The sequence below is a fragment of the Rana temporaria genome, chromosome 1 (genome assembly GCF_905171775.1).
Source record: "Rana temporaria chromosome 1, aRanTem1.1, whole genome shotgun sequence".
Taxonomy (NCBI): Eukaryota; Metazoa; Chordata; class Amphibia; order Anura; family Ranidae; genus Rana; species Rana temporaria.
This window is the reverse complement of record NC_053489.1, coordinates 450,930,232-450,941,970: the sequence shown is the minus strand read 5'-3', so window position 1 is coordinate 450,941,970 and position 11,739 is coordinate 450,930,232. Positions and strand designations below refer to the sequence as shown.

The 11,739-nt window shown below is 41.5% G+C and overlaps 1 protein-coding gene across 1 annotated transcript; it reads left to right on the top strand.

The window, feature by feature from the left end:
* The first annotated feature begins 429 nt into the window (after positions 1 to 429).
* On the top strand, positions 430 to 10,897 carry LOC120916596 (C-X-C motif chemokine 11-like). The gene is made up of 4 exons (XM_040327666.1): positions 430 to 607; positions 727 to 850; positions 7,503 to 7,586; positions 10,589 to 10,897. Exons 1-4 carry the CDS (start codon positions 439 to 441, stop codon positions 10,638 to 10,640), a joined length of 429 nt encoding a protein of 142 aa, XP_040183600.1. The 5' UTR covers positions 430 to 438; the 3' UTR covers positions 10,641 to 10,897.
* The last annotated feature ends 842 nt before the right edge of the window (positions 10,898 to 11,739 follow it).

The following is an 11,739-nucleotide window of genomic DNA, read 5'->3' as shown; positions in this document are numbered from 1 at the left end:
GATTTTTCATATTCACTATTTGTACATCAATTGATTTTTATAGATTCATGTTTAGTACATATTGTACTTCTGTGATTTATGCTGGACTTGTTTTGAGAGGATGAGGTTGTGTGATAGCGTCTGACTTTTTTATTTTTAGGTGGGTGTCCACTTAAAGGGGCAGCTGCACATGTTTAAATAATTTAGGTCGGCGCCATACTTTACACTAATTTCTTAATCATTTTGGCCTACTGTAAGTATATAGAAAGTTACTAAAACATTTTTTTTTTTTACACTTTATTGGGCATGCAGATTTTTGGGAAAACCCTATCAAGACTGGAAATAACACGAAAGTTCATTGAGTGGTTTTATGTTGACAGGCAAAGGTCTTCAACTGTACTTTCGCCTCTTTTAAACCTTGGAAAATAGACAATGTCAATATTCCCCGCTGATGACATCATGGGATTTTGCAATCCAGTACAAATGTATATAAACAGACTAATGCTGCTGCTGGACACACAGTTGTCTACTCTAGATCTTGGTCAGAGAGGTTCCACAACCATCAATATGGACAACAAGTGTGCTGTCATCATGTGCGTTCTCCTGCTCTCTACTCCTCTTATACAAGGTACAGTCAGTGACATATTCTAGTATTTAGAATCTATATATAAGCAGACAGTCTTTACCCATTGTTTTTGCCATTGCCTGTATAAGCACTAATCAATCTATTTTAATATTTGTGATTAGGGTTTGCCATTGCTCATGGAAATCGCTGCATGTGTAAAAAGTTAGCCAATAAGGTGAATGTTATGGCCCTGGCTCAACTGGAAGTTTATCCAAGCAACTCTCTGTGTGAAAAAACTGAATATATGTAAGTAAGGTGCCCATGAATTACATAATGTATTTGCTGTATATAGTGCATATGTACTTATAGTATCTCACAAAAGTGAGAACACTTTTGTAAATATTTTATTATACCTTTTCATGTGACAGCATTGAAGAAATTACACTTTGCTACAATGTAAAGTAGTGAGTGTACAGCTTGTATAACAGTGTAAATTTCCTGTCCCTTCAAAATAACTCAACACACAGCCATTAATGTTTAAACTGCTGACAACAAAAGTGAGTACACCCCTAAGTGAAAATGTCCAAATTGGGCCCAATTAACCATTTTCCCTCCCGGTGTCATGTGACTTGTTAGTATTACACGGTCTCAGGTGTGAATGGGGATCAGGTGTGTTAAATTTGGTGTTATCGCTCTCACTCTCATACTGGTCACTGGAAGTTCAACATGGCACCTCATGGCAAAGAACTCTCTGAGGATCTGAAAAAAAGAATTGTTGCTTTACATAAAGATGACCTAGGCCAGGAATATGCAATTAGCAGACCTCCAGATGTTGCAAAACTACAATTCCCATCATGCCTCTACCTTTGGGTGTCATGCTTGTGGCTGTCAGAGTCTTGCTATGCCTCATGGGACTTGTAGTTCTGCAACAGCTGGAGGTCCGCTAATTGCATATCCCTGACCTAGGCTATAAGAAGTTTGCCAAGACCCTGAAACTGAGCTTCAGCATGGTGACCAAGACCATACAGCAGTTTACCGGACAGGTTCTACTCAGGGTCTACTCAGAACAGGCCTCGCCATGGTCGAAGAAGTTGAGTGCACGTACTCAGCATCATATCCAGAGGTTGTCTTTGGGAAATAGACTCATGAGTGCTGCCATAAGTGCTCCAGAGGTTGAAGGGGTGGGGGTCAGCCTGTCAGTGCTGAGACCATATGCTGCACACTGCATCAAATTGGTCTGCATGGCTGTCATCCCAGAAGAAAGCCTCTCCTAAAGATGATGCACAAGAAAGCCCGCAAACAGTTTGCTGAAGACAAGCAGACTAAGGATTACTGGAACCTTCTGTGTGAAATGTCCTGTGGTCTGATGAGATCAAGATAAACGTATTTGGTTCAGATGGTGTCAACCAGGTGAGGAGTACAAAGACAAGTGTGTCTGGCCTACAGTCAAGCATGATGGTGGGAGTGTCATGGTCTGGGGCTGCATTAGAGCTGCCGGCACTGGGGAGACAAATGGGAAGTACCATCTAAGGGTGGGACTATATCAGCACAACAGAAGTAAAATGAAGCATATAAAAAGTTATTTATTGATACAAAAGAATAAAGAGAGAAATGTGATGCATGGTAGTAAAAATGTGGCATAGAACATTACATATATGTTTAAATAGTCAAGTGACAACTAACGCATTTTTTCGGGATTCCTTCTTTAGAGGTGTCCCAAACAATAATACAGATAATTTTCGGTTAGTAAAGATCATTGAATATATGCCGCTATGATAAACAGACACAAGGTCAGAGGCTGAAAACTGCACTGTCATTCAACCAGCCAAAGACCTTCTCTGCTAGGCCAAAGGACCCACCCAGACAACACTATACAAAAGCTCCCCAATGAGAGGGCCAGTTTAAGACAGTTTAAGATCCACTAAAGTGCCACGATGTTCACAAAGATTGTGGATTGATTAAATCTTATGGGTCTATACTTGGTAGAAATACTATAGAAGAAGCTCATATAGAGAGATGATTAGCCTGGTGTACAGACAGCAGCCTGACTGGGGAGCTACAATTCATTGAGGGACCCATGAATGCCAACATGTACTGTGACATACTGAAACAGAGCATGGCCCCCATCGGAGACTGGGCGGCATGGTAGTTTTCCAACATGATAATGACCCCAAACACACCTCCAAGATGACCACTGCCTTGCTAAAGAAGCTGAGGGTAAAGGGGGTGAACTGGCCAAGCATGTCTCCATGCAAAGTCTCTAATGTCCACGAGCTCCGTGATGTCGTCATGGAGGAGTAGAAGAGAACTCCAGTGGCAACGTGCCCACCGATCCTAAAGGAATTGAGTTTTGTCATTTTAAAGCCATTGGGGCAGATCCACATACATCTGCGCTGGGCGCAGCGTATCTAAGATACGCTACGCCGCTGTAACTTACTTTGAGTTGGTTTGAATCCTCAACGAATCCGCACCATAAGTTACGGCGGCGTATCGTATCTCTCGCTTTGTAAGGGCGCGGAATTCAAATTCGGTGGGTAGGGGGCGTGTTTCATTTAAATGAAGCGCGTCCCCGCGCCGAACGAACTGTGCATGCGCCGTCCGTAAAAACTCCCAGGGTGCATTGCTCCAAATGACGTCGCAAGGACGTCATTGGTTTCGACGTGAACGTAAATGGCGTCCAGCCCCATTCATGGACGACTTACGCAAACGACGTAAAATTTTCAAAATTATACGCGGGAAACGACGGCCATACTTAACATTGAGTACGCCACCATATAGCAGCTTTAACTATATGCCGGAAAAAGCCGAACGGAAACGACGTAAAAAAATGCGACGGCCAGTCGTACGTTCGTGGATCATCGGAAATAGCTAATTTGCATACTCAACGCGGATTACGACGGGAACGCCACCTAGCGGACGCCAAAAAATTGCATCTTAGATCCGACAGCGTACGAGACGTACGCCTGTCGGATCTAGCCGAGATGCCGTCGTATCTTGTTTTGAGGATTCAAAACAAAGATACGACGCGGGAATTTTGAAATTACGCCGGCGTATCAGTAGATACGCCGGCGTAATTTCTTTGTGGATCTACCCCATTGTATCTAATTTTTAGGGACTCATTAATGATGGGAATAGTATAACTGGATTGGCGCAGGGCCAATTTGGTGCCTATATTTAAAAAGAGAAAAAAAGTCTTTACCAAGTAACTATAGACCTGTTAGTTTAACTTCTATAGTTAGGAAGATACTGGAGAGACTAATAAAAGACCACATAGATGAGTTCTTGCTGGAAAAAAATATTTTAAGCAACAGACAGCATGGATTTATAAAAGACAGAGGTTGTCAGACAAACCTGATTTCTTTTTATGAAGAGGTAAGTAAAACCTTGGACGGAGGGGTGGCGGTGGACGTGGTATACTTGGATCTTGCTTACTCTGAATGTTCTAAGGTTATCAGTGGTGTACCCCAAGGTTCAGTGTTGGGGTCTTTGCAGATGACACCAAGCTATGCAGTGGAATAACATCCTCACAGGATGTCTCCAATTTACAAGCCAAGCTCAATGCTCTGTCTAATTGGGCGACTATGTGTCAGATGAGGTTTAATGTTGACAAATGCAAAGTTATGCACTTGGGGGCTAAGAATATGCATGCATCATACATACTAGGGGGAGTACAACTGGGGGGATCTGTAGTGGAGAAGGATCTGGGGGTTTTGGTAGATCATAAGCTCAATAATGACATGCAATGCCAAGCTGCGATTTCCAAAGTGAGCAAAGTCCTTTCTTGTATTAAGAGGGGTATGGATTCCAGAGAGACAGAGATATAATTTTGCCCCTGTACAAATCATTAGTAAGACCTCATCTGGAAAATGCAGTTCAGTTTTGGACACCAGTTCTCAAAAAGGATATCGGGGAACTGGAGAAAGTGCAGAGAATGGCAACCAAACTGAGACATGGAGGAGCTCAGCTATGAGGAAAGATTAGATGAACTGAATTTATTCACTCTTGAGAAGAGGAGAATAAGGGGGGGGGGGGGGTTATGATCAACATGTACCTATATATAAGGGGTCCATATAGTGAACTTGGTGTTGAGTTATTCACTTTACGGTCAACACAAAGGACAAGGGGGCACTGTTTACGTCTGGAGGAAAAGATATTTAATCTCCAATTACGGATTTCACAGGGCTGTGAAAATGTAGAATAGACTCCCTCCAGAGGTGCTTCTGGCCAGCTCAGTAGATTGCTTTAAGAAAGACCTGGATTATTTCCTAAATGTACAGAATATAACTGGGTACTGATATTTATAGGTAAAGATGATCTGGGGAAAATCCGATTGCCTGTCGGGGGATCAGGAGGAATTTTTTCCCCTGCTGTAGCAAATTGAAGCATGCTCTGCTGGGGTTTTTCGCCTTCCTCTGGATCAACTGGAAGGTCTTTTTTAAACCTGACTAACTATGTAACTATGTGTGAAGCTCTGGTGAACTCCATGCCCAAGAGGGTTAAGGCAGTGTGGAAAATAATGGTGACACACAAAATATTGACACTTTGGGCCCAATTTGGAAATTTTCACTTAGGGGTGTACTCACTTTTGTTGCCAGTGGTTTAGACATTAATGGCTGTGTGTTGAGTTATTTTGAGGGGACAGCAAATTTACACGGTTATACAAGCTGTACATTTACTACTTTATATTGTAGCAAAGTGTCTTCAGTGTTGTCACATGAAAAGATACAATAAAATATTTACAAAAATTTAAGGGGTGTACTCACTTTTGTGAGATACTGTACTTAGTTGTAGGTATGTCATGTAGCAATCAACTACAATAAGGTGGGCAGATGTTGCAAACAGTAAGACATCTGTCTATGTTAAAATCTGCTTGAACCCATGTTCAACTCGGTTGACATGTAGTAGCAGCATGTATACAATTAACACATTTTTTAATTCTATATTCTATATTAACCCCCCTGGCGATATTCCCGAGTCTGACTTGGGGTGAGATTTTTTGGCTACGATCGGTAACCCTGAGTCAGACTCGGGCTCGCCTCGCTGAATCCACAGGCTTGGTTTACTTACCTTGTCCCTGGATCCAGCGATGCCACCACGCTGTGTGAGCGGGACCTCGCTCGATTCACACGGTGTTCTCCTGTGCCGCCGATCTCCGTTCCCTGCAACGCTACGACGCACGGGAGTGGAGAACGGCGCCAAATTCAAAAAGGTAAACAAACACCTTACATATAGTATACTGTAATCTTATAGATTACAGTACTGTATGTAAAAAATACACACCCCCTTGTCCCTAGTGGTCTGCCCAGTGCCCTACATGTACTTTTATATAATAAAAACTGTTCTTTCTGCCTGCAAACTGTAGATTGTCCATAGCAACCAAAAGTGTCCCTTTATGTCAAAAATGGTTTTAGAGCAGCTAGAAAACAGCGATAATAAATTATAATCACTTGCAGAATTGTGCGATCGCGATTTGTGGGGAAATTCGTCATAAAAAAATAAAAGTAATTGACAGCGACAATGCTGCAACTGAGCAAATTTCAGTGATTTTGAGTCGATTACATTATTGAATATTTTTTATTATAATTATATTATTATTTGTTATAATTATTTATAATTATTTATTATATTATAATTTATAATTTTGTTTTTAAAAAAAATCATACCCGGGATGCCTACTAGACTCTTGTTTGGTCAGATTTAAATGAGTTATTCCTACGAATTACAGGCCTACAGTATAAAACGCCAAATTTCCTTGCAAATAATGGTACCGCTTTCAGCACCTAAAATCTGAAATAATGCCGCCAGGGAGGTTAAAGCTATTAGAAAAATATTTGTTCAAGGAAAGAATTTGCAATAGCTGAAAGCAGTTGTTATTGTCCTTTAGCTCAAGTTTTTCCTGGTCATCGCATGCAATACCTAATTTAGACTGAATGCCCAGCAACGCGTGAGCTGCCTAAGGATAGCTGATTGGATGCCACGCATTGCTGCCCACTTAAAATTTTTGCACTACATATCAAGAATAAACAATCATTGCAGTTTGTAAATAAGAACAGCATTTCCTTTAAATACCTTTTAAAGAGCTGCAATGTATGGCGTAAACCTAAAATGTTAGAACATTATTTTTCACAATTTTAGATTAAAATGAAAAATCTAAACAACCATTTACATTTTCACTATTCTGCTGTTGTGATATTTTTGATAGACCAGTAAAATCATGTCACATGTTTGAAATTTATTTGAAGGACTTACCGTATTTATCGCAGTATAACGCGCTCCCGCGTATCCCGCGCACCCCTAAAGTTGCCCCCGAAATTCCTGTAAAAAAAAATGTTATATGATTTCATTACTTACAGTTTTGGTGTCTTCCCAGCGTCCAGCGTCCGGTCCGGCGTCCGTCTGCGGCCTCGATGGTGTCCTCCCGGCTTCTCCATCGCGCGCCTCAAGTCGAGTCCCCGCTTCCCGCGCTCAGTTCGAACGCCTCCGCCGAAATATACCGAGTGCAGTACACTCGGGTACATTCGGCAAGGCTCGGCGTCGCTCGCGCTCTGTGACGTTTATGCATGAGCACGAGCGAAGCCGAGCCTGGCCAAATGTACCCGAGTGTACTGCACTCGGTATATGTCGGCGCAGGATTTCAAACTGAGTGCGGGAAGCGGCTATCGGCGTATATCGCGCACCCACGGTTTTCCCCTTATTTTAAGGGGAAAATAGTGCACGATATACGCCGATAAATACGGTAAATGGACTTGAAGGAAAATAAAACTGGGAAACTTTTTAAACTCTATACTAAGCACGTACCTTGCACTTTTACACTATGCTGCTCCTAGGTAACGGTGGCCTGCTGATTAAATAGATAGTGAAAAGGCACAATTTAGAACAAAAGTGACATCATACAAATTCGTATTCATTAGGAAATGTCCTAATATACTAATGGTTTCCTTATTTTGTTCTTCCTCAGTGTCACATTGAAAAGCTCCGGTGTTAAAATATGTGTCAATCCTGACCTGAAAGAAATAAAAGCTCTGCTCAGTGGAAAAAAACAGTAGGTGCTATTTTTTTTTTTACATCTCCAGATATTTTGTTATTGCAAAGTTCAATGTGCACACAGCCAAAAACCACAAAAACATGTTTTCCCCCCATGTACTCCTTGCTGGTAATGCCAGTTATAGGTTGGAACAGTTGCCATTTTTTTGTACTGTTGGTTATTTGGTGAGGGGATGCACTGGACACCTTCGCTGCCACTGTGCTATTTGTAGGGTGTCCAGTGCACCCCTCTGCCTTTAAGGAGGGGGGGGGGCTCCCTCCATGCTTACCTTCCCTCAATCTATCCATTATTATATACCCTACATTGTCAAAAGTTTTGGGACACCTGCCTTTACACGCACATGAAATTTAATGGCATCCCAGTCTTAGTCCGTAGGGTTCAATATTGAGTTGGCCCGCCCTTTGCAGCTATAACAGCTTCAACTCTTCTGGGAAGGCTGTCCACAAGGTTTAGGAGTGTGTCTATGGGGATGTTTGACCATTCTTCCAGAAGCGCATTTGTGAGGTCAGGCACTGATATTGTACAAGAAGGCCTGGCTCACAGTCTCTGTTTTAATTCATCCCAAATGTGTTCTATCGAGTTGGGGTCAGGGCTTTATGCGGGCCAGTCAAGTTCCTCCACCCCAAACTCTTTTATCCGTGTCTTTATGGACCTTGCTTTGTGCATTGTTGCTATAGAATGCCCCGGCGTAAAGGGAACCTAGGCAGAGGGGCCGCATGACTGGGGGAACGCTGAGGATGTTACTCCAGGAAGAGGATGTGAGGTGGGACAGTATTGGCTAAGGGGTGGGGCTGGCTACACGAGGCAGCTCGCTATAAGTGCAGAAGGGGCGGAGCTAAGCATTCAGTGCCAAGGACAGGAAGGGGAAACACACAGACTGTTTTTCCCTCCCTCCCTCCCTAGTGAAAGTTGTCTGGAATGGGTATGTGTTCTTAATGTGTCTTTTTTCGTTTCAGGTGGTCTTGGCAGGGGTATGGGGTTCCTGAGGGTTGGTTGGTGGTGGGTAGATATATATTGGTGGTATATATCAAAGATGGTTGGTAGGGTTTGGGGCCTGTCTCTGGATGGGTAGTGCACCTTCCCTATCTGGTTAAGTGGGCTATTGGTCAATCAGGCTGAACAGTGAAGGAACGATCAAGTCACTGAGCTGGTAGGAACACGGCTGGAGGCCAGAATACTTTGATGAGGGTGTCAGCCCATGACATAGCCTTTGTTTACCTTCTCTCAGGAACCTCTTAAGCAATAGTTGAAAAAAGTTATTTGGGTTAATAAAAAGTTGTTATGTTTAAATATATATATTTATTTAAAGGATTATATATATTTATTAAAAATTGTTATTTTATAGTTTATTTTACCTTTTTGGAATTAATAAAGGGGCCTTTAGTGGCCAATTAATCCAGAAGGTGTCATGTTTTTAATCTAGGTTAAGGGGTATGTAAGGTGGTTTATGTTAAGGGGTAATGAGCTAGGACTCTAGCAGTGCACCAGTCAAGAGCTACTACTATGGAGGCTCTCAAAATGTATAGCGTTAGGACAGCAGATAATCCTGGGGTGCTGTGATGTGGCCTCTGCAACTTATGCATGTATTTGCAAATGTGTGCAAACTAAACCTCTGTTTTTTACATGAACTTTTAGATAGGGCAATTCGGTTTGTTGCAGGCTGGCTGCTAAGTTGAGCTGATCATTTTTCTTTGCTGTTCTGTAATCATACCCCAGCTCAGCTGTAAATTACATGGCTTTTTACCACAATGTTCACTACTTTAGGCCTCATTTACGCTAGTACTCCAGTGTTTTGTTTATCTAAATGCAGGAGAGATTATCTGTGAAGTATAACCACTTGGGATCCGCGCTATGGTCGAAAGACGTCCACAGCGCGGCTCTCAAGTGCCGGGTGGACGTCCATAGACGTCCTGCTGTTGTTGTTCCCTGTGCGCGCCGCTGGGGGCGCGCAGCAGGGAGACAACGTGCACGGCGCATCGCTGGGGAGCCGATGCGAGTGCCTGGCGGCCGCGATGTCCGCCAGCCACTCGCGATCGTCGGTAAGACAGCAGGACGTGGAGCTCTGTGTGTAAACACAGAGCTCCACGTGCTGTGAGGGAGAGAGGAGACCGATCTGTGTCCCTTTACATAGGGACACAGATCGGTCACCTCCCCCAGTCAGTCCCCTCCCCCCACACAGTAAGAACACAATGAGGGAATACATTTAACCCCTTCCTCACCCCCTAGTGTTAACCCCTTCACTGCCAGTCACATTTATACAGTAATTAGTGCATTTTTATAGCACTGATCGCTGTATAAATGTGAATGGTCCCAAAATTGTGTCAAAAGTGTCCGATACGTCCGTCGCAATATCGCAGCCCTGACAAAAAAAATCGCAAATCGCCGCCATTACTAGTAAAAAAAAAAAAAAAAACATAAATCTATCCCCCATTTCGTAGGCACTATAAATTTTGCGCAAACCAGTCGCTTATTGCGATTTTTTTTTACAAAAATACGTCGAAAAATACATATTGGCCTTAACTGAGAAAAAAAAATATTTTTTTCAAAAAAAATTGGGATATTTATTATAGCAACAAGTAAAAAAAATCTATATATTTTTTAAATTGTCGCTCTTTTTTTGTTTATAGCGCAAAAAAATAAAAACCGCAGAGGTGATCAAATACCACCAAAATAAAGCTCTATTTGTGGGGAAAAAAGGACGCCAATTTTGTTCGGGAGCCACGTCGCACGACCGCGCAATTGTCAGTTAAAGCGACGCAGTGCCGGAAGCTGAAATTTCGCCTGGGAACGAAGGGGGTTTATGTGCCCAGTAAGCAAGTGGATAAACAGATGTTATGCTTGCCAGATACATTTTTCCTGCGTTTAAATGTATCTGCCTCATATGAGTTAGTGTTTATCTTATTTTTAATTATGTAGTATTTATTATATAATACCAAATGTATAACTTCCAATGTCACATTGGCATGTATGTTTTATTATATATATTTGTATTCCCGCAGGTCTCTGAAACACATCCCAGTGATGAGTCACACAAGTGACTATACAAGCTGAGGAATATGAAAACAATGAAAAGCAAGGCGCTAACACAAACTAACAAACTAACAAAAAAACAAAATGAATAACAATTCAATATACTTAAAAGTCTAAAATAGTAAAATTTGTTGAAAAACTGCACAATCCCAAAAAAATATGAATAAATCTTTGCTATAAAAACTTCAGTCATTGTGCTCCAGGCATTAACCACTTGCTTACTGGGCACATAAACCCCCTTCGTTCCCAGGCGAAATTTCAGGTTCCGGCACTGCGTCGCTTTAACTGACATTTGCACGGTCGTGCGACGTGGCTCCCAAACAAAATTGACGTCCTTTTTTCCCCACAAATAGAGCTTTATTTAGTGGTATTTGATCACCTCTGTGGTTTTTATTTTTTGCGCTATAAACAAAAATAGAGCGACAATTTTGAAAAAAAATATATATTTTTTACTTGTTGCTATAATAAATATGCCAATATTTTTTTAAAAAAAATATTTTTTTTCTCAGTTAAGGCCGATACGTTTTTTTCGACGTATTTTTGTAAAAAAAAAAAATCGCAATAAGCGACTGGTTTGCGCAAAAGTTATAGCGCCTACAAAATGGGGAACAGAATTATGATTTTTTTTATTATTTTTTTTTTTACTAGTAATGGCGGCGATCTGCGATTTTTATTGGGACTGCGATATTGCGGCGGACGTATCGGACACTTTTGACGCCCCCTACCTGGAAGTGCCGTATCACGTACATGATCCAGCACAGAACAGCCGCCCTGTCGCTGTATATGTGCATGGGGCAGTCCACAAGTGGTTCATACATTATTAAAATTAGATTTTGTTAAACTAAATTCATTTTAATTAATAAAATGACAATTACCAACACTTGGTCTGATTTTAAAAAATTCCTTTGATAACAAAATAGGACAAATATTAGTCCTAAAGAAAACTTTACCCAACTAATAATTTTTTGACTGTGTAATAAATCCTAATCCTCTTATCTTTAACAATGACCTTGTGAAGCCTTGAGCTGGACTTACTATTCTTATTGGATGGAACCAGCTCTAAAAATTCAAAATGCTGCAAAGAATTCTAATGAGAAAACTGCTTTGAATGTTCAAAACA